The 20320-nt window shown below is 42.7% G+C and overlaps 1 protein-coding gene and 1 non-coding gene across 2 annotated transcripts in view; one reads left to right on the forward strand and one right to left on the reverse strand.

The window, feature by feature from the left end:
- The window catches only part of Depdc1b (DEP domain containing 1B), a 69166-nt gene extending 57708 nt beyond the window's left edge, over window positions 1–11458 (forward strand). Inside the window, exons 8-11 of the mRNA XM_021632760.2 lie at window positions 976–1142; window positions 3530–3706; window positions 8688–8873; window positions 10409–11458. Of these exons, the coding sequence (XP_021488435.2) occupies window positions 976–1142; window positions 3530–3706; window positions 8688–8873; window positions 10409–10570 (692 nt within the window). The 3' untranslated portion in view covers window positions 10571–11458. The remainder of the gene's footprint in view (window positions 1–975; window positions 1143–3529; window positions 3707–8687; window positions 8874–10408) is intronic.
- Window positions 11459–19735: 8277 nt separating this feature from the next.
- LOC132654995 (small nucleolar RNA SNORA17) lies at window positions 19736–19866 on the reverse strand. Its single transcript, XR_009592587.1, has one exon. It is a non-coding gene; the product is annotated as a small nucleolar RNA SNORA17 (small nucleolar RNA).
- Window positions 19867–20320: the final 454 nt, after the last annotated feature.

Below are 20320 nucleotides of genomic sequence, written 5' to 3' on the forward strand. Positions count from 1 at the left end.
TGGTTTTTCTCTCTATCTCATTTCTGTCCACTTGTGTGTGTTTCACCCTCAGGCTAACCAGCCTGTGAGATTCTGGGCACGTCCTTCTCTGTGCTCCATCGTGTGTAGGAGTGCTTACAGATGTGTGACAATGTCAGGCTTTTAACAAGGATTCTAGGATTCAAATTCAGGCCATCACACTTGTCTGTCCCGCCCTTTATTTTACCTGTGGAACGACCTCTGGCCCCGGCTATTTATTACTGCAAAAGGCTTTTACTGTGTTTAGTTATGATCCTTTGGGATTTTTTTTTTTTTTGTAGTTTGTTTCTGAAGACAATTTTAAAAATAATGTATTTATTTTTATTTTACGTGCATTGGTGTTTTGCCTTTATGTATGTCTGTGTGAAGGTGTCTGATCCCTTGGAACTGGCCCTACAAATAGTTGTGAGCTGACATGAGGGGACTAGAAGTTGAACCCGGGTTTTCTGGAAGAGTAGGCAGGACCCTCATGAGCCATCTCCCCAGCTCCTCATTATGGTCCTTCTAGCCGGAGTTTGTTCGGGAATTTTGTCATGGAAGGATTTTGAGTTTATTGAATGCCCTTCTGCAACTATTGATAACCATGGTTGTCCTTCTGTTAATATGATGCATTTTTTTTTTATATTGTATTCTTGATCACTTTAAGTCTTAGGACCGGGTTTTCCTGTTAGCTGGACTGTTCCTGGTTTAATGGCAAAGAGTGCTGTGAACTTGTTCCTTCTGTCTGTGTGGTTGTAGAGGAGAGGGGAAATGGCTGTTTGGCCCACATCTCGTCCCTGCTTGATGCCTTGTGTTGTCTGTGCTGTTTTGTGAGTCACAGTCCATGCATATTGCATTCGTTTCCCGGTGTAATTGAATGTGTGGAAACATTTTGTATGATTTCAACTGCAGAAATGAGGAAGGAGGCACTGTCAAGTAGGCTGTGCACTAAACAATGAAACTTCTCTTTTGCATCAGGTTTGCTGCAGAGGGAGAAAGTGGCAGTTGAAGCGTTTCAGATATGCTGTCTCCTTCTGCCTCCCGAAAACAGGCGGAAGTTACAGCTGTTGATGAGGATGATGGCAAGGATCTGCTTAAACAAAGAGATGCCCCCACTGTGTGATGGCTTTGGCACCCGCACACTGGTAGGTTGGTTGTTAACATGTATGATGACCTATGTTTTCAGTCTGGGATGCAACCAAATCAGGTTTCCTGTTCTGAACAGCCAGACGAAAGCAGGAGGGAGGCTTACTTGAAGAGCACGACCAGCTCTCCACCCAGACACTCTGTGCGTTTGGTCCAAGGACCTTGAAGAACATAGTGGAAATAAAGAGGGAGTAGGGAACAGGCTCTTTCTGTAGAGACAGCTGCTATGCCTTTCTTACCAAATGACCACCTCTGACAACGAAGGCAAGAAGACCGTGTAAGAAGACCACAATCTTCTGTTGCAGTATAGGAAACTGTGGGGCACATGGACTGTGTGACTGGGGAAACCAGCCTGGAGCTAGAGTGAGGTTGAGACGCGTTCAGGCTCCAAAAATCTCAATCTTGAGACCTGCAGGAGTAATTCTCGCCCCTTCTCTGCTCTGTGCCCGCATGGCCTGGCTGCGGTGCAGGTAGCACCTGGAATACCTGTCCATGCAGACGACATATTCCCAGCACCTCAGCCCCCACCAGCAATGTCCACTCACCTGAAAACCCGTACCCACTTCCCCAAGGTTCATATAGCCCTGCTCCCCCCAATAAAGAGAGCTGCATCCCTGGGAGTTGTGTCCCTGAAAGGGCTGTACCACTAAGAGAGCTGCATCAGAGAAGCTTTCTCCCTCTGGCACTCACCACTGAACTGGGATCCTACAAACATACTGGCCCAGCTAAGCTTCATTCCTTAGGGTCCAGCGCCTGTACCATCCTCCCCCTGCTCTAGACACCTTGGGAAGAGAGGGAGATTTTTTTTTTAATTGAGAATTTCCTACATTTACAGATTAATATGCTGTTCTGACACACAGACTCACTGTAGAAATATTTAGTTAAAACTAATTAACATGTCTGTCATATCACCTATTTATCAATTCATCTTTGTGGAGTTAAGATTTACTTCCCCAGCAGTTTTGACCCATTCCACGTGTTGTCATTAGCAGTTGTGGTCATGGCTGTGGATAGAGTCCCGGAGTTTCTCCTGATTGGCACTTCATGTGCTCCATCCAGCATCTCTTGCTCACCCTTCTTCCTGCCACTGCCTGCTGCAGATTACACCTGCCTCTCTCAGTCTGGTAGAGAGATTGCTTCTCAGATTCCATACGTGTCCTTTTCATGCTCTGGGGAATCCCCCGGTCTCATTTTAGGGAAGAGTGTGCCGCCCACATGGATGACTCTTGACCTGTTCTTGGGCTAAAGAGACCTTTTTGAAAAGTTGAAGAAAATTTGTACTTTTTCCCTCTGGCAACTCTCTTTCTCTCTCTCCTTCTGTACACACACACATGACCTTCATTGTCTTTGTGTTGACGGGAGGTGGTCTTTTAGAAAGGTATAGCAGCTGCCTTTACAGAAAGAGCCTGTTCCCTCCTCCCTGTGTTCTTAAAGGTCCTTGGACCAAAAGCATAGTAAGTCTGGGTGGAAAGCTGGTTGTGTTCTTCAAGTAAGTCTATGTATGTATATATGTATGTATGTATGTATGTATGTATGTATGTATGTAAATGTAAAATTTTATACATGTTTTCAAAGCACCTATAAATCTACTGATATTTATTGTTTCTAAGCAAAAATTTCTGCCTTTCCTATATATGCAAACATGAAGATAAAGTGGCAGAGTATTGATGAATGCAAGTCTTAATATATGACTTAATAGACTTCACCATGTGACTTTATGTTTGTAGGTTCTGAAGTGAAGGGTTTGGCAATGAAATTAGAAGAAAAAGAAAAGAGAGAGTAATCCAGAGCATAGAATTGAGTGAAGTAGTGATATGAATTCCATGGAAACTGTATTGTTTATCTTAGCTATATATTTATCTGTCTGGTTATCATAAAGAATCTTGGCATTTGACACGTAGCCTCTTTGTTCAAAGATAGTTCTCAAGTGAGCATCTCATACTGTAGAGGAAATAAATTATCCAAGGAAAGATATGACAGTTGAGGAACACGGAATGAAAACAAGCAATGAAATTGGGATATTTTTTGACCAAGTAGCTACGAAGTTCCTTAAACTTTAAAGTGCTAAATTAATGCAGTTTTCAGAATATATGTGCATGTGTGTATGTATATATGCATGCAAGTGTGTGAGTTATAGCTTGTACAAAATGGGGAGTTTTAACAGTTCCTCAGACAATCTTCTCCCCACAGTCTTGGGGAAGATTCCCATCTGAGTTGGCCACCTGTGCCAAGGTGCCAGGTGGGATATGCACCCTTGGCCACCTCTCCCCAAAAAGTCACACCTGTCTTTTCCAAACTGGCTGGCGCTTAGTTCAGAGAAGGCAATGAGGCGACCTACTTCGGCTCGTTTCCACCCTCTCCCGCCTTTTCTTTTGTCTGGCTTTAGATGGTGCAGACGTTTTCCCGGTGCATCTTGTGTTCCAAGGATGAAGTAGACTTAGATGAGTTGCTGGCTGCCCGCTTGGTGACATTTCTGATGGACAATTACCAGGAGATTCTGAAAGTTCCCCTGGCCCTGCAGACCTCCATAGAGGAGCGTGTGGCCCACCTTCGAAGAGTCCAGGTAAAGGAGGGGACGTCGTCAGTTTAGTGAGACGGGCAGTGGGAAGTCAAGGAAGCTGGCCAGCCTCCCTTCGAAGTTTTGTAGCAAGGGTGAAGTGAACTGGCGTTCACAAAGTGCTTATTCAGGAGGTCTCGTCACAGGCTAAACATGGCATGAGTTTGCTGTTATCATGGGCAGCCATGGGACGCATGCTTGGTTTATTATACCAATCATTGCTCTATGGGTATCAACCCAACACGTTGAACAACTTTGGAAATATAGATTATACATGCAGAAAGTGAGCAGAGTTAGAGGTACACTAAAACGTTCGTAATATATATTTATTTAGCATTTTGTTCTCTTCCTTCTTCCCTTTTTTATTTCGCTATAGTAACTTAGTTTTTCTTGCTTAGTAATACAATGGAACATTATCCCCTATCTTCAAATATTCTTTTTTATATACATAAAAACATTCCAAGGTTTTGATTTCCCTACAGTGATTTTCTTTTTTAATTTAATTTTATTTTATTAATTATACTTTATTCACTCTATATCCCCCTATAAACCCCTCCCTTCTCCCCTCCTGGTCCCTCCCTCCCTCCCCCTTCTTCATGCATGCCCCTCCCCAAGTCTATTGACACTTGTACCAAGAGCACATTCTGGAGGCAGATACTGTGTGAATTCAAGGTGTGCCCTTTTTTCCTCTGTGCCTCCTTATTAGGTAATGCTACTGTGCTTCAGTGGTCACCCCAATCTGTCCTTTTTCCTATCTGTAAAATCAGAATGATAGCTAGTATTTTGATTGGCTAATGCATATAGAAAAGTGCTTAAAGTAATGTTTTAATGTTTACCATATAGCAAAGCTTTAACGAGTTGCTGTTATTGAGGTTATTGTTATTACTGGTATGTGATTAATGACATTATTGACAACAGCACATTCCATAGTAGAAATGTATACAGAATTAACAAGTGTGGTCCTCTGTGTTTTACATTTTCTTAGTCTTCTGTCAGATACAGGGTTGGTGAAGATCCTTTCCCAGTCTGTAGGCTGTCGTTTTATTCTGATGACAGTGTCTCTTTTCTCCTTCTTCTGATGTCCATCCTCTTTGCCTTTCTGGATAGGAATTAAGCATTTTAGTAAGAGTCCTCCCTCTTGATTAGTTTCTTTAGGTGTATAGATTCTAGTAGGTTTATCCTATATTATATGTCTATATGAGTGAGTATATACCGTGTGCATCTTTCTGCTTCTGGGATAGCTCACTCAGGATGATATTTTCCAGATCCCACCATTTACCTGGCAATTTCATGATTTCCTTGTTTTTTTATTGCTGAGTAATATTCCATTGTGTAGATATACCACAATTTGTGCATCCATTCCTCCACTGAGGGGCATCTGGGCTGTTTCCAGCTTCTGGCTATTACAAATAAGGCTGCTACAAACATGTTTGAGCACATGTCCTTATTGTGTACTTGAGACTCTTTTGGGTATATGCCTAGGAGTGGTATAGCTTGATCTTGAGGAAGCGCTATTCCTACTTGTCTGAGAAAGCGCCAGATTGCTTTCTAGAGTGGTTGTACAAGTTTACATTCCCACCAGCAGTGGAGGAGGGTTCCTCTTTCTCATTTGCTTTACAGAAGCTTTTCAGTTTCATGAGGTCCCATTGATTGATTGTTGATCTTAGAGCCTATGCCATTGGTGTTCTGTTCAGGAAGTTGTCTTCTGTGCCAGTGAGTTCTAGACTCTTCCCCACTTTTTCTTCTAACTGATCTATTGTGTATGGTTTTATGTTGAGGTCATTGATCCACTTGGACTTTAGTTTTGTGCAGGGTGATAAATATGAATCTATTTGCATTTTTTTGCCTGTGGACATCTAGTTAGACCAGCACCATTTCTTGAAGATGCTGTCTTTTTTTCCATTGTATGGTTTTGGCTTCTTTGTCAAAAACCAAGTATACATAGGTGTGTGGGTTTATTTTTGGGTCTTCTATTTGATTCCATTGAGCCCCCATTCTGTTTCTGTGACAGTACCATGAAGTTTTTATTACTATTGTTCTATAGTACAGCTTGAGATCAGGAGATACCGCCAGACTATTTGTTTTTTAGAGAATTGTTTTTAGCAATTCTGGGTTTGTTTGTTTGTTTCCATATGAAATTGAGAATCGTTCTTTCAAGTTCTCTAAAGAATTGTGTTGGTAATTTGATGGGAATTGCATTGAATCTGTAGATTGCTTTTGGCAGGATGGCCATTTTCACTATGTTAATGCTACTGATCCATGAGCATGGAGGATCTTTCCATCTTCTGATATCTTCTTCAATTTCTTTCTTCAGAGACTTGAAGTGTTTTTTTTTTTTCAAACAGGTCTTTCAGTTGCTTGGTTAGAGTCACACCAAGGTATTTTATGTTATTAGTGGCTATTGAGAACGCTGTAGTTTCCTTAATTTCTGGAAGAGGGCTAATATCCAGAATATATAAAGAACTCAAGAAGTTAAAAAGCAACAAATCAGGTAATCCAATTTAAAAATGAGGTATAGAGCTAAACAGAGAATTCTCAATAGAGGAATATCAGAAACAGTTAAAGAAATGTTCAACATCCTTAGTCATCAGGGAAATGCAAATCAAAACAACCCTGATATTTCACCTTACACCCATCAGAGTGGCTAAAATTGAAAACTCAAGTGACAACACATGCTGGAGAGGTTGTGGAGAAAGGGGAACCCTCCTCCAATGCTGGTGGGAATGTAAACTGTACAACCACTTTGGAAATCAATCTGGTGCTTTCTCACACAATTAGGAATAATGCTACCTCAAGATCCAGCTATAGCATGCCTAGGCATATATCCAAAAGAGGCTCAAGTACACAACAAGGACATTTGCTCAACCAGGTTCGTAGCAGCTTTATTAGTAATAGCCAGAATCTGGAAACAAGCCAGATGTTCCTCAGTGGAGGAAAAGATGCAGAAATCGTGGTACATTTACACAATGGAATACTACTCAGCAATTAAAAACAAGGAAATTGTGATATTTTCATGCAAATGGTGGGACCTAGTAAAGATCATCCTGAGTGAGGTATCCCAGAAGCAGAAAGACACACAGGGTATATACTCACTCATAAGTGGATATTAGAAATAGAGTATAGTATAAACATACTGACATCTGTACACCTAAAGAAGCTAAGCAAGAAGGAGGACCCTGGGTAAGATGCTCAATCCTCATTCAGAAAGACAAATGGGATGGACATTGGAAGAGGGAGAAAACAGGGCACAGGGAAAGGAGCATACACAGAGGGCCTCTAAAAGACTCTACCCAGCAGGGTATTAAAGCAGATGCTGAAACTCATAACCAAACTTTGGGCAGAGTGCAGGGAATCTTATGAAAGAAGGGGGAAATAGAAAACCTGGAGGGGACAGGAGCTCCACAAGGAGAGCAAGAAAACAAAAAATTCTGGGCCCCAGGGTCTTTTCCGAGACTGATACTCCAACCAAGGACCATGCATGGAGATAACCCAGAACGCCTGCACAGAGTAGCACATGGCAGCTTAGTATCCAAGTGGGTTCCTTAGTAAGGGGAACAGGGACTGTCTCTGACATGAACTCAGTGTCTGGCTCTTTGATCACCTCCCCCTAATGGAGGAGCAGCCTTACCATGCCACAGAGGAAGACAATGCAGTCAGTCCTGGTGAGACCTGATAGGCTAAGGTAAGAGGGAAGGAGAGGAGGACCTCTCCTAGCAGTGGACTGTGGAAAGGTCCTAGGAGGAGAAGAGGGAGGGAGGTTGGGATTAGGAGGGAATGAGGGAGGGGGCTACAGCTAGGATACAAAATGAATAAATTGTAATTAATAAAAAAATACATTAATTAAAATTTTTTTTTTAGTTTTATTTTACTTTATGTTCTTTTAAGACAGACTCATATAAAGACCAAGGTAACCTGGAACTCAGGTAGCCCAGGCTGACCTTGAATTTGGGTCAACCCTCCTATCTCAGCTTCCTGACTCCTGGGATTATAGGCATGAGCAACCATTGCCAGCTATGTTTGATGCTTAGATTATCTCTTATTTATCCCTGTTTTGTAAGTAATATCTTAGTAAATATTTTTATAGCTAGAGCTTGGGGAAGGGAACTGATCCACAACTATTTTCCAAGAGTAAATTCCTAGGCGCATCGTTGCTGATTAAAAGACCCTAAATATGTTTTAAATATTGGCCGCACATATCCTTTTAGTTTGAGTGTTTCAGTTTGATTTATGTCAGTGTTATGAGAAAATACATCTTCATTTCCCCTTTACCCATATAATTTGCTTTGTATATCATTCCCATGTATGTATATGCGTGTAATACATACATACATAATATATACGAATATACTCTATATGCATATACTACCCACATAGATTACATATGCATATGTATGTATATTAACACACACTCCCTTGCCATTTGTATTGGTGAACAGATTAGCCTACGAATGTTTTTATGAGTCAGGACAGGTTAGAGCGGGAACTCTTGCTCTGTGTGCTCACATACATAGCAGGTAGATGGCAGCAGCTCCCCTTGGGAACCCTGTGCTTTTGAAGAGCAAGGGTGAGCTGTGATGACTATTCTACCTGCAGACAAGCTTGCGCTGTGACTGAATAAAATCAGCGTTGGTTTTACATGGAGATCAAGCTCAGGTTCCCAGGCTTGCCCAAAATGTGCCTCTACTCACTCACCAGCCCCTGATTTCTGTTTAAATTTCAGATCTTATTGAAGAGCACATCCACGTGTTCTTTGTTGTTGTTTGGTTGTTTGGTTGTTTGGATATTTTTATTAGCATGGGTCCCAAGTCCAGAGAAGTAAAACAATCTCTTAGTTTAAAAATGTGCTTCATTATTTATTCTTTTGAAAGCATGAAAACACTTCTCCTTTTCAATATGGCTTTTCCCAAGCAAACTGAAGGAAATATCCTACTCCTTGCCAGGAGACATGCTGGTTTTGAATTACTTCTAATTCTGTGCTTTGTGTCAGATAAAATATCCAGGAGCCGATATGGATATCACTCTGTCTGCACCTTCATTTTGCCGCCAAATTAGTCCTGAGGAGTTTGAGCACCAAAGGGCGTACGGCTCCCAGGAGCCACTGGCAGCCTTGTTGGAAGAAGTCATAGCAGATGCCAAACTCTCCCACAAGGAGAAGAAGAAGAAACTGAAGCAGGTGATGAGGCTGTTCATTTCTTTTGTAGAGTTAGGTTCTACTATTTATCGTTTGTTTTGCTATATGACACGATATGGATCAGCCAAACAAAATTACTTCAAAGAAACTGCTAATAAGGAAAGTATCTAATGTGTGTGTGCGCGTGTGTGTGTGTGCGCGCGCATGCGCGCGTGGGGTTTGTGCATGTATAGGTACACATTGCATGTAAAGGTTAGGAGTCAGTTCTCTCGTGCACCTTGGTATTAGGCCTTTTTGAAAGCCCTTCTCCTCATGGAGCCATTTTGCAGAAACTGTTGTTTTTAAATAGGCAGTATCAGCTTGGTTCTTGTCTCAGACCCCACTAAGTGTGCCCATCAGCCAAACTCAGTTCCTCCTGAGTGAGGCTACACGGCCAAGGGTTTTAGAGAACAGCTTTCCTGCAGAAAAGCTGAGCTGTGACCCTTAGTTTGTGTTACTATGAGAAAAAGCCTGATAGAAGCAACTTAAGGGGTGGAGAGGTTTCACTGGCTCCCAGTACAGGTGGTCTATTCAGCGTGGCAGGTAAGGGATGCCGGAGCAGCTGGCGTGTGGCAGTGGGAGCATCCTTAAGAGCTAGTCATGTCTCGATGGGCCAGGGAGCATCCTGGGAAACAGGTAGGGTTATATACCTTCAGGAACCTGCCTCCAGTGATTCGTCTCCTCCAGCCACACTCTGCCTCCCAATTTTCAAAACCCGCAAAGTCATGCCCCAAGTTGGGAACCAAGTATTCAAAATGAGGAGCCAGGAGGACATTTCCCGTCCCAGCCTTGCTTGTACTTTGGCCATCCTGAAAGATTAGTCTTCCCTCAGGTGGATGTATTTCCTTTTCTTTTTGTTTGTTTTTTTTATTTTTTTTCAGACAGATTCTCACTTTCTAGCCCAGGCAAGCCTTGACCTAGTCATCCTCTCACCTCTGCCTCCAGAGAAGAGGCATTAGAAGTGGTGCCTTACTACTCTTGCTCTGTACTTCCCTGTGCAGCTGGGTTCCTGGGCAGAGCATCCATAGGCTTCTTCCCAAACATCAGGGTTCTGCACTTCTTTCTCATTTTTCTTTTTCTAATGTTGGAGAAGAGTGGAGTGGTGAGAATCAAAGAAAGCATACGTCACCTTCCTCTAAATTTCCCGTGGAGTAATCCATCCAGTGTGTTTTGCCTTCTCTTTTTTGGGTAGAAGGTGGCCAGTCTGAGTTGGACAAGCAGGGTCTTTGTGGGTCAGACATTGTATAGAACAAGAGTTCTTTTCAGTTCAGGCTTCCTTAAGAGTGGAGTTCACAGCGAGGGCTAGTTATAGCTGACAGCGAGAACATTTTGAGAGATTTGATTACAATGACAACTTCATCTGAAAAATGGGTCAAAGGAATGATGAGGTAGAGCTGGGGCATTGGCGCCAAATAATTTAACCAAAGCAAAGGACAGCAGAGATCAGGAGCTACTAAATTTTGACTGTGTAATTTTTGTGGATCTTTCGTGTCTTTTTTTTTTTTTTTTTTTTTGACTCATATTGGACTCCTCTTCAGTTTCAGAAATCTTACCCTGAAGTCTACCAGGAGCGGTTTCCGACACCAGAAAGTGAAGCACTTCTCTTTCCTGACAAACCCAAGGCCAAGCCACAGCTGTTCATGTGGGCTCTCAGGAAGCCTTTCCAGCCATTTCAAAGAACTCGAAGTTTCCGGATGTGATGCAGTGACAGAGCTCTGCAGACCTCAGTGGTACGGGCAGCTCAGAGTCAGCTGAGGTTGAAGATGCTGTAATAAGCTACTGAACTACAGAATTTCAGAGGAGCCCTCAAATTATCTGGCTCCTCGAATATTTTGAGCCTTTATCAGTATTTTTACAAATCCTGATGCTGTTTTTAGAGATGTACAAATCAGTGAATGATTCCAAGTTGAGTGTGTAATGGTGATGTTAACAGGCTTGGAATTGTTACAAAAAGGTGAAGTGTTGCCTTCCTTTTTTCCATGGTGTGTAAAGTCATTGTGTGTGCTTCCTACTCACGGACACCTTTGTGAAAGCCAAGCTCAAGAGTACTGTACATACTTGAATCAGAACAACACTGTGCTGTTACTGTGGTGCCATCAACCTAGGCGCCAGCTGTGATTTCTCCTGTGTAAATCCCATGTTTTTTTATGTCTTTGTTTTTGTTTTGTTATTGTACAAAAGTCCCAATATTTTGCATTGTGAAGGCCCTGCCCTTTTTTTTTTCTTTCTTTCTTTCTTTCTTTCTTTCTTTTTTTTTTTTCTTTCACATTTGCAGTTGCTGTGAGGTTTGCTAACACTGGCTCTTCGGTTAGCCCTATATCAGTCTGCACATGCCAAGATGAGGAGTAGTTTGATCTGCCCACAGACATGTAATTTGAGCCTAAGCTAAAGAAGGAAGGTTGAGCTGAATGAATTCTTTGGTTTCCTTTAGACCTGTAAATCTAAATTAAATCTTTGTTTGGTTTTATGAAAAGCATAAATGGGTTGGGTAAGATAAAGTTACTTCCTTTATGAATGTATTTTTTCAGCTTCTTCATCCGTTTGAAGATGAATGGAATGTAAATAAATACTGAGGTTTTTTTAATATATATATATATATCTTATGCCTAGTGTTTTTCTTCTTGGCTGTTTATTTAGATAAATTAGGGCTCCTCCAATGCCTTTGCCAATGTTTTCACTTCACTCTCTTGTTTGTATCAGAAACTAAGTGAGGTTTATTTTGGCTTTTGTAATGGCATCAGGAGAGTATGATCTCTCCCACCCATGTCTGTCTGACTCTGTTTCTGCCTCTGTCTCTCCTTCCATTTTTCCTTCTCAATCCTCTTCCTTCCCCTCTTCTCCCTTCTCTCTCCATTGTTTCTTCTCCAAAACAGTGGAGCATCTGAAACACCTCTGAAAGTAATTACCCTGAACTGAATTTGTGTTCCTGTACTTGAGACCTGCCCTTGGTTGCCTGTGGCAGAGAATCTTCCGTAGTTGACAGAGACTTGTCCGTTTAAAAACACGTAAATATTCCTGTTTGTTTAAGTACTGTTTCAAATAATTAATGTGAAGGTGACTTTTAGACTCTCAGCATTCTTAGACTTTGACATTTGGTTGAAGCAAAGATAGTTCTGGTTTCTGCTCAGTGTTGCTCTGTGGTGGAGGACCCTTTGTTTGCTGTTTTTGGAAGAGTGTGTGTGTGTGGGTATGTGTGTGGGTGTGTGTGAGATTGCTTCGTTTGCTTTATGTTTTATGCTTGCTTCTTGAAACGTATGTAAAATTCTTATTTGTAAGAGTTATAAACCAAGTATACAACTGATGCTAGGGAGCAACAGTTTTCCTGAGTGCTTGTACCAATGAATACACGCATGATCTGTGTGCATTTCTTTTACTTAGCAGTTTCACCACAGCTTGCCTAATTGGGTGTGAGTCGTCAATGCCTAGTTAAATATCGGTGTCTGACTATGGTTTCACTCTGATTTTATTTTTCTTGTTGTTGTTTTGAGACAGGGTTTCTCTGTGTAGCCCTGAATGTCCTGGAACTCTATTTGTAGACCAGGCTGGCCTCTAACTCAGAGATCCACCTGCCTCTGCCTCGCCAATGCTGGGCCTGAAGGTGTGTGCCATCATGCTCAGTGGCTTCACTCTGATTTTAATATAGCTGTACATTTTTCCCCATACGCCTTTAGACTTTACATATTTGTAAAAATGTAACTTTTTATATACATTCTGTGATTAGGAGTGTATTGAACCTATGAACCAATTTGGTAATATTACTATATTTACCACGGTTCTGGTTAGGTTTTGTCAGCTGGACATAACCTGGACTCCCCTGGAAAGTGGAAACTTGAGTCGAGGAGGTTTCAACAAACTGTCCTGTGGGCAGGCCCGTGGGGGCATTTTCTTGACTGATGATTGATGTGGGAGGCCCCAGCCCTCTGTAGGTGATTCCTCCCCCGCAACAGGTCCTTGTAGAAGGAAGCAGACTGAGCAAGAGCAAGCCACAGAGAGGAAGCCAGTTAGCAGCACACCTCTGCGGTCTCCTTATCAGTTGCTGCCTCTATGTTCCCACCTTGAGTTCCTGCCCTGACTTCTCTTCACAGTGGACTGTTTCTGCTGGGGTTGTTTTCGGTCCTGGTGTTTCCCACAGCAACAGAGAAGAGAACAAATCCACTCGTAGCAGGCATTCCAGTCAAGAGTCCACCATTAATTTTTGATAGATGAAAATGTTTATTTTTTTTTTTCTTTAAAGGTTTACAAGTGTTTTGTTCCTAGCTATTTAATACTTTGGAAAATGTTAGTATCAGCATGAGTTTTGATTCCACTATAAATGTCTGGAAGCTTTCTTTCCTTCTCCTTGTATGGATTTTAAAGCTGAGCTTTGTTTACTAACACCGTGAGAGCTTTCTGGGGGACCTGCATGAAGCTTAATAATAAAGCGGGAGGTGTCTGTATAGGATGAGCCTGTTGGCTTTTTGCCGCCCCTCAGTTAGCTTTTCAAATTTATTCCAACTTCCCTGCCATTGTGCCTCTGCCACATGACTCCCTCTCCTCCCTTATCTGTTCCTGTCTCTGCTTATGTCTCCTGCCTTGTCTTTCTGCCCAGTCCTTTTGCCCCAGCTACAGCAGCCAGCTCTTTATTTTGCACAAAGCCTTACTCAACCAAGCAGCAGGACAGCATCCAATCTATCTCTCTGTGTTGCCTTTTGACACTGAGGGACACATGACCTTCTCCATGGCAGCTTGCTTTTTTAACATGATAATCTCAGAGAATTATCTTTTGGGCAGGTGAGGAAGGGCAAGTATTTACATATAGAAAACAGGTAATAGACCATAGAAGTGACAATACCAAATATCCGGCCAGGTCTTGTCTCTGCCAGCACAGCAATTGACAATTGAAAATACAGGGTACACCTACATAGCCATTTCATACAATGTGTGTGGGTGTAGGTCATCCAGCAGACTGTCGTGGCTAGTGGCCTTGCTATACTTTCTTACTAATTCTAAATACTCAGTGTGACATCTTTGTTTGATTTTTCTGTTTTCTGCCTATCACCAAACAGTGGCCTTTTGGTTTTCTTTTCTGTCCCTGAGCTATTACCAGTAGTCCTTGTTTTCTGATACTTACAATTATATTTGTTTGTGCTTGGTGTATGTATATATGTATGTGTGTTGTGTGTGTGTGTGTGTGTGTGTGTGTGTATGTGTGTGTGTATGTGTGTATGGTATGTGTGTGTTTGCTGTGTGTGTAGGGTGTGTATGGTGTATGTGTGTAGTGTTGTGTATGTGTGTATGGTGTGTATGTGTTTGGTGTGTGTGTAGTGTGTATGTGTTTGTGTGGTGTATGTGTGTCTGTGTGTTTTTGCTGTATATGTGTGGTTTGTTAGTGGTGTGTGTGCTGTGTGTGCATTTGGTGTGTGTGTGTAAATGATGTATATATGCTGTGTATGTGTATGTATGTGGTGTGTATGTGGTATGTGTGTGTATGTGTGTGTGATATGTATGTGTGTGTGTTTGTGTGTGTGTGTGTGTGTGTCTGTGTGATATGTACGTTGTGTGGTGTGTGTGTTTGTTGTGTGTAGGGAGGGTAGGTCAGTCAGAGGACAGCTGCTAGGAGTCAGTGCTTGTTGGGGTTCTTGTTGGGGTTGAGGAACTCAGGGTGTTAGGCTTGGCAGTGGCACCTATACCTGCTAAGCCTTCTCTCGGCCATTCCTGAGAGTTAATGCTATGTAATCTCCTTTCCTCGAAAATGGGATAGGGAGAGCCTCTGTGTGTCAGGGCTGCTCCTTCTTGTCCAAACCCTGCAGTGGCTGAGGTGCACAATTAACATATCAAAGCGGACCTGGCCACCAGGTTCTCCCATCATTCCTCAGTTCCTGCCTGTTAACAAGGTTTGGCTGGTATATCCTTGCCCCGATCCTAAACTTCTCCTCCACCAGGGGCTGGGTTGCCCTTCTCTATATAATCCAACCATTTTGGTTACCTGGCCTCTTGTTTGGTCTACCCTTTACTCTCCTCGCCTCTTAGTCTGGCTCTTTCCTCTCTCTTTTCCCCTTCCCCCTCCCCCCACATGGCCTGGCTCAGGGTCATGTTCACTCTGAACTCTCCCAGAAGGGGCTGTCTCTCGTCCCTTTTATCTACAATATATCTTATTCTCCACCATACCTAGGAACAGTCCTCTCTCTCTCTCTCTCTCTCTCTCTCTCTCTCTCTCTCTCTTCCTCTCTTTCTTTCTCTCTCTCTCCTTTCCTTTTTTCATTCAGTCAACAGCCAGTGGCAATGGAAGGTCTGGCAATAGCTTTTAAACCCTACCTTAGTCTGGCTTGCGATGATCAGCTCCAGCTGGTGCTCTGAATGGCAGTTTTTAAAAGACTCAGCCAGCTGGGCACAGTTGTGAATGCCTGTGATCCCAGCACTGGGGAGGCAGAGGCAGGCAGATCTCTGTGAGCTGGAGGCCAGCCTGGTCAACAAAACAAGTCCAGGACAGCCAAGGCTACAGAGAGAACCTCTCTCTCCAAAAACCAAACCAACCAAACAAAAACAAAACAAACAAACAGCTCCTCAGAGACAACAGGACTAAACTAAGCTGGATTTCCAGACTCACAGAAACTACCACAGAATAACCTGTAATTTCATAATAATTTGCACTGTAATTTTTACTTCAGTAATCGAAATGATAATACTGTTTAAATTCTCTCTCTTTTCCACCCCTTGAAATGTTAGACTGCCTCACAGCCCTGGAGACCCTCACTATCATGCTGAACAGAGATACTGAGCCTGTCACTATTCTTGATTTTTTTTTAAAAAAAGGGAAAACTTTTAAGATGCTTTAGAGCATTTGCATATTGCTTTTTATCGTAGCAGATGAAGGTATTTTAATTTTGTGTGTGTGGTGTGTGTGTGTGTGTGTGTGTGTTTAAGTATACTAGAAAGTGCATGTGTTGCGTTGGTAGGTGTGCATCCTTGTGGAGGCCATGGAAGCCACGGCTGTCCTGCTCTGTCGACCTCCGCCTGGTTCCTTTGCTGAACCTGGAGTTAGGCTGGTGGCTTCCTCCCAGCTCTGCTTCTTCCTTTCTCTCTCTCTCTCTGATCAACATTTTTTGCCTTTATTTTTTTCATCTTATTTTACTTTTTGTTACTATGGAAAGAATTGGGTTTTGTTGTGTGACATGTCCCTGCCCGTACATCATTCTCCTTTGATCTTATTCTCCTCACTCTCACCCCCATTTGCAGTTTCCCTCTCTCTCACTCCCTTCCTCTCCCTAAATTGCCCCTGCTTTCATGACGTATATATTTTATTACTTCCTCTTGTCCCCTGACTCCTGTTCCGACTTCTTCCCCTTTCTGCATTTATGCTCCTCACACACACCCCTTGGAGTTGGTGAGAAAACACACATCTAATCTTTGAGAGTCGGCACTCCTTCATTTAACGTGGTAGTCTCTGGTTTCCCTAAATGCTACAATTTCATTTTTCCTTTAATGCAAGAAAAAAAAATCCACTTTATATATATGCACCATGTTTTCTTTATACATTTGCATGTTGAAAGACACTGAGACAGGCTGTGCAAGTGTTTGTGTGCTTTGCTGACTTGGAATCCTTTGGGGCCTGGGTTGGAGCGCCATAGCTGAATTAAGTGATAGTTCCTCTAGCGTCCTTTGGGACCTCCAAGACTGATTTCCACGGTGACAGCACCAGGAGCACCACTTTACATTCCCATCAGTTGTGCTTGTGAGTTTCCGTTTCTCCTTGTCTACCCTCTTTAGCATTGCTGCTGTTGTTGGTTCTTTCAAATACTTATAGGCTATATGTGTCTCACCGTTTGAGGAGTGTGTATTGTTCAATTTATCAGTCCAGTTTTTTATTAGATGACTTGGGTTTGGGGATTTAATGTTTGCAGCTCACTACAGATCCTAGACATTGTTTCCCTGTTGAACATTGTCTTGTTTAGCTTCCTATCGCTGTGGTAGAACACCATGACCAAGAGCAATTTGAGGAGAAACGGGTTTATTTCCTTAATGCTTTCTTACAGTCCATCAGCAAAGGAAGTTAAGGCAGGATTATTTGATCTTTGAAGAGCTGTCTGCAATGGGTAGCAGATACATTCATTAGGCCAGCAGGAGTACTCATGGGCTTTTCATGTTTCAGTGTTTGCTTAACCCACAACCGACCTTCGATTCCAGGAAAGACGATGGGAACGGTAGGACGCTGACCCAGTGAATGCCACTGTGGATGTTTAGTGCATATCTGTTATATAAATGTCACCATTTTCTAGTGACTCCACTATTTTGTTTAAAATCCCCATATTATTTCAGATTCCATTTTGGAGATTGTTGAGCAAATTATTTGTTTCAGCTGATTATCTTGAGCAAATTCTGTGCTCCATAAAGTGTTACCACCCAAGCTCCTTTCCAAAAGAAAAAGTAAACCCTAGGTTTGGTTAGGTCTCTTCAGTTCATAGCATGTCTCTCGATTCTTCTGTCCCAGTGAGAAAGTGGACAGCATTTAGAACTTTTCCCAAAGAATAGAAGGCTCTCCCTTCTTCCACACATCACACGCTACAGACTGATGCTAGCGCTCCTTTACCAGTTACAAGAAAGTCTTCTGGAGCAGTATGTACTATTGTTCTGTTTAGCAAAACAAATAAAGCTTTATTTTTAAAAAAAGAAGGCTAAAGATTGTTTTCATGGAAACAAGTAAGCTGTAATTGGCGTCTAGAACTAAACTACATTTATTTTGATTGCTGTAGACAAGTCCAACATGGGAGTGTAGAGGCCTTTTACTCACTGTTTCCATGAGGGACTCGTGACCTTTAGAAAAGGCCTGGCATGAAAAAAAAAGTCAGTGTTCATTTACTAAGATAGCAAGACTTGGCTGCTGAAAATAGTTGTACAGGGTAACACACGGCCTGACTCTCCAAGATCCCACAGTCTGAGTAGATCTGCGGGTATGAATGGATACTGTTGTCTTATACCTATATGAGAAGGTCAGGGGTGTTAGACTTAGCAGCTAGTGAAAGCTCAAAGTCAAACCGTTGCGAGAGATTTGTAAAAGTTAGAACCACGTGGCTACGAGCCACATCACATGAGTTCTTCATGACGAGAATCACAGAGGAAGCATGACATACGACCTCAGCCTTCTTGCCTAATGGTCGCATCATTTAAAAAGCTAAACCTGTGCTTCTGCTTGAATGAACATTTATTCTAAAGACAAGTGCTTCACTGTCTTGCCGTAGGCTGGTCTTGAGCTCCTGGGCTCAAGTGATCCTCATGCTTCAGCATCCCGAGTGGCTGGCTGATCTTTGAGGGTTTTGGTATCAGGCTTGAGAGATGGTCCCGTGGTTAGGAGCATTTGTTGCTCTTGCGGAAGACTTAGGGTTGGTTCCTCGCACCCACGTGGTAGCTCACAACCACCTGCAGCTCCACTTCCAGGGATCCAAGCTCGTCCTCTGAACTCTGCACATGAAGCACATAACTACACGTGGGCAAAACATCTGTACACGTAAAACAAAGAAATCTTTAAAAGATTTTTGGGGCTTAGAAAAAAAAAAGCAAGACCTCTAAGTAAAATACACAGAATGGTCAAGCCTGCCTGAATCAAATTATCTCAGTGTTCTATCCTTAATAACCATCTGATTTCCTTTTGCTTTCCTAAGCAAAATGTCAGGTATAATTAGAAACAATTACTGCCCACAGATGATGATTTCAATTTCAGAAAGCCCCTCACTTTTGCTTTTCCAGAATTTGCATTCGGTGACATATTAAGGCCCCAGGAGGTGTCTAATTTAGCTAACTTGACTTTTCTCGAACCACGACACATCTAACAAAAATGGATTTCCAAGTAGAGTTCTTCCTAGTGTTGATCATTATTGTTATATATGGGAAAGAGTAATGGTTTGACCGGTGTATTTTGCTAAGTCATTAATTATGTGAAAATGATACCTTAAAAAAAATCCATCTTTATAGTAACCAGAGTACATTTACTAAATCCTCTTTAAAAGTGGGAGATAAGAAAAATTACCCAAATTCAGCAGCAAATAACTTGGAGTAAGTGTCTGACTACTGGGTTTTAAAATGAAAAATTTGTCTGCACATTGAATTTGAGTATAAAGTCTCTGAGGCTGGACAAGCCAGCCCCTTGCCTCAGCTACTTTCTCTGTGGTCTGGAGGGGGCTAGGGATGCTCTTCTCCTTCTTTCCTCCCTTCCCATTTCTTTATCCCTTCTTCTTTCCCTCCCTTTCCCTCCCTCCCTCCCTCATTTCCTTCCTTCTGCAACTCCGCAATGTGCAGGGCCCTCTCCTGAGTACTGTAGTTGGCTAGGGTCAGGGGCAGCTCTTCTACTCTGCCCAGGTTCTGCAGAGCCTTCAGACATCAACATGTAGGGCCCTGGGCAGCAGCTCAGACCAGGGACATGCACCTGTCCTTTGGTGGTGACAGACCCCTGCTGATGCAGGGCTATGGCCCCAGACGTGGCCGCACAGGCCAGGTCCCCACGGTGGTCCCAGCTGGCATCACCAGCTACTTGCCCCCATCTTTCTGTTTTTCTTTTTCTTTCATTTCTCTACTACTTGCTCCTCTTAGTGGTGCCAGGTTCTCTGACTGTCTGGCGTCATCTAAGGAGTAGTGTCCGGAGTGCTATGTCCCGCTCATGCATTACGGTGCCCAGCAGGGTCATCCTCGGCACAGTCTGCCCCGTTCTCCTAGGCCTGCCCAGTGCCCGACTGGTGGTCATCTCAGGCTAGCTTCCTATTCAGGCCCCGTGTCACCTCTCTGGTGATCATTTCAGACTCACTGCTCTGTGCGAGGGTCATCTGTCTGGGGCTCAGTCCTCCTGTGTCCTCAGTGCTGGGAGCTGTCAGGGCCTGCGCAGTGCTCGCCTCAGGCTCAGTTTTTGGTTACTATAGACTCAGGTGTTCATAGGTTGCAACAATGAGCATGGACACAACCTCTCCTCTCTCTGCCACCTACCGACACACGTGTGACACAGCAGCCACACCCTCTATGCCTCCAAGGCAGGCCTTGGGAGGTGAGGATCAAGTTTCAGTCTCCACAGAGGATATCCAAGCGTCCTCCCTGTTGAAGAGGCTGGCCTCTCTTCAAGATATAATTTTTTTTTGCACCTTTGAGGAGAATCAGTCTGCTGCAGGTATATGGGTTTATTTCTGGGTCCTAAATTCTATCCCATTAGTCTGCCTGCTGTCTGTGTTGTTTTGACATATAGTAGCATTATCTAGAGATTGGTATTGTAACGTCATTAATTTTGCTCTTTTTGCTCAACTGTTTTGGCCATTCTGGGTATTTTGTGCTTCTTTATAATTTTTTTTTCTAATTTTATGAACAAATGTTACTGGTGTGTTGATGGAAATAAAACTGTGGTATGCTTTGAATGCCATTTCCTCTGAGAACCAGAACACAATAAGGATATCTGATCTCTTTGCTCTGACTCATTATGTAAAACTAAAACTTGTAAC

This window comes from Meriones unguiculatus, chromosome 6, assembly GCF_030254825.1.
Source record: "Meriones unguiculatus strain TT.TT164.6M chromosome 6, Bangor_MerUng_6.1, whole genome shotgun sequence".
Classification (NCBI taxonomy): Eukaryota; Metazoa; Chordata; class Mammalia; order Rodentia; family Muridae; genus Meriones; species Meriones unguiculatus.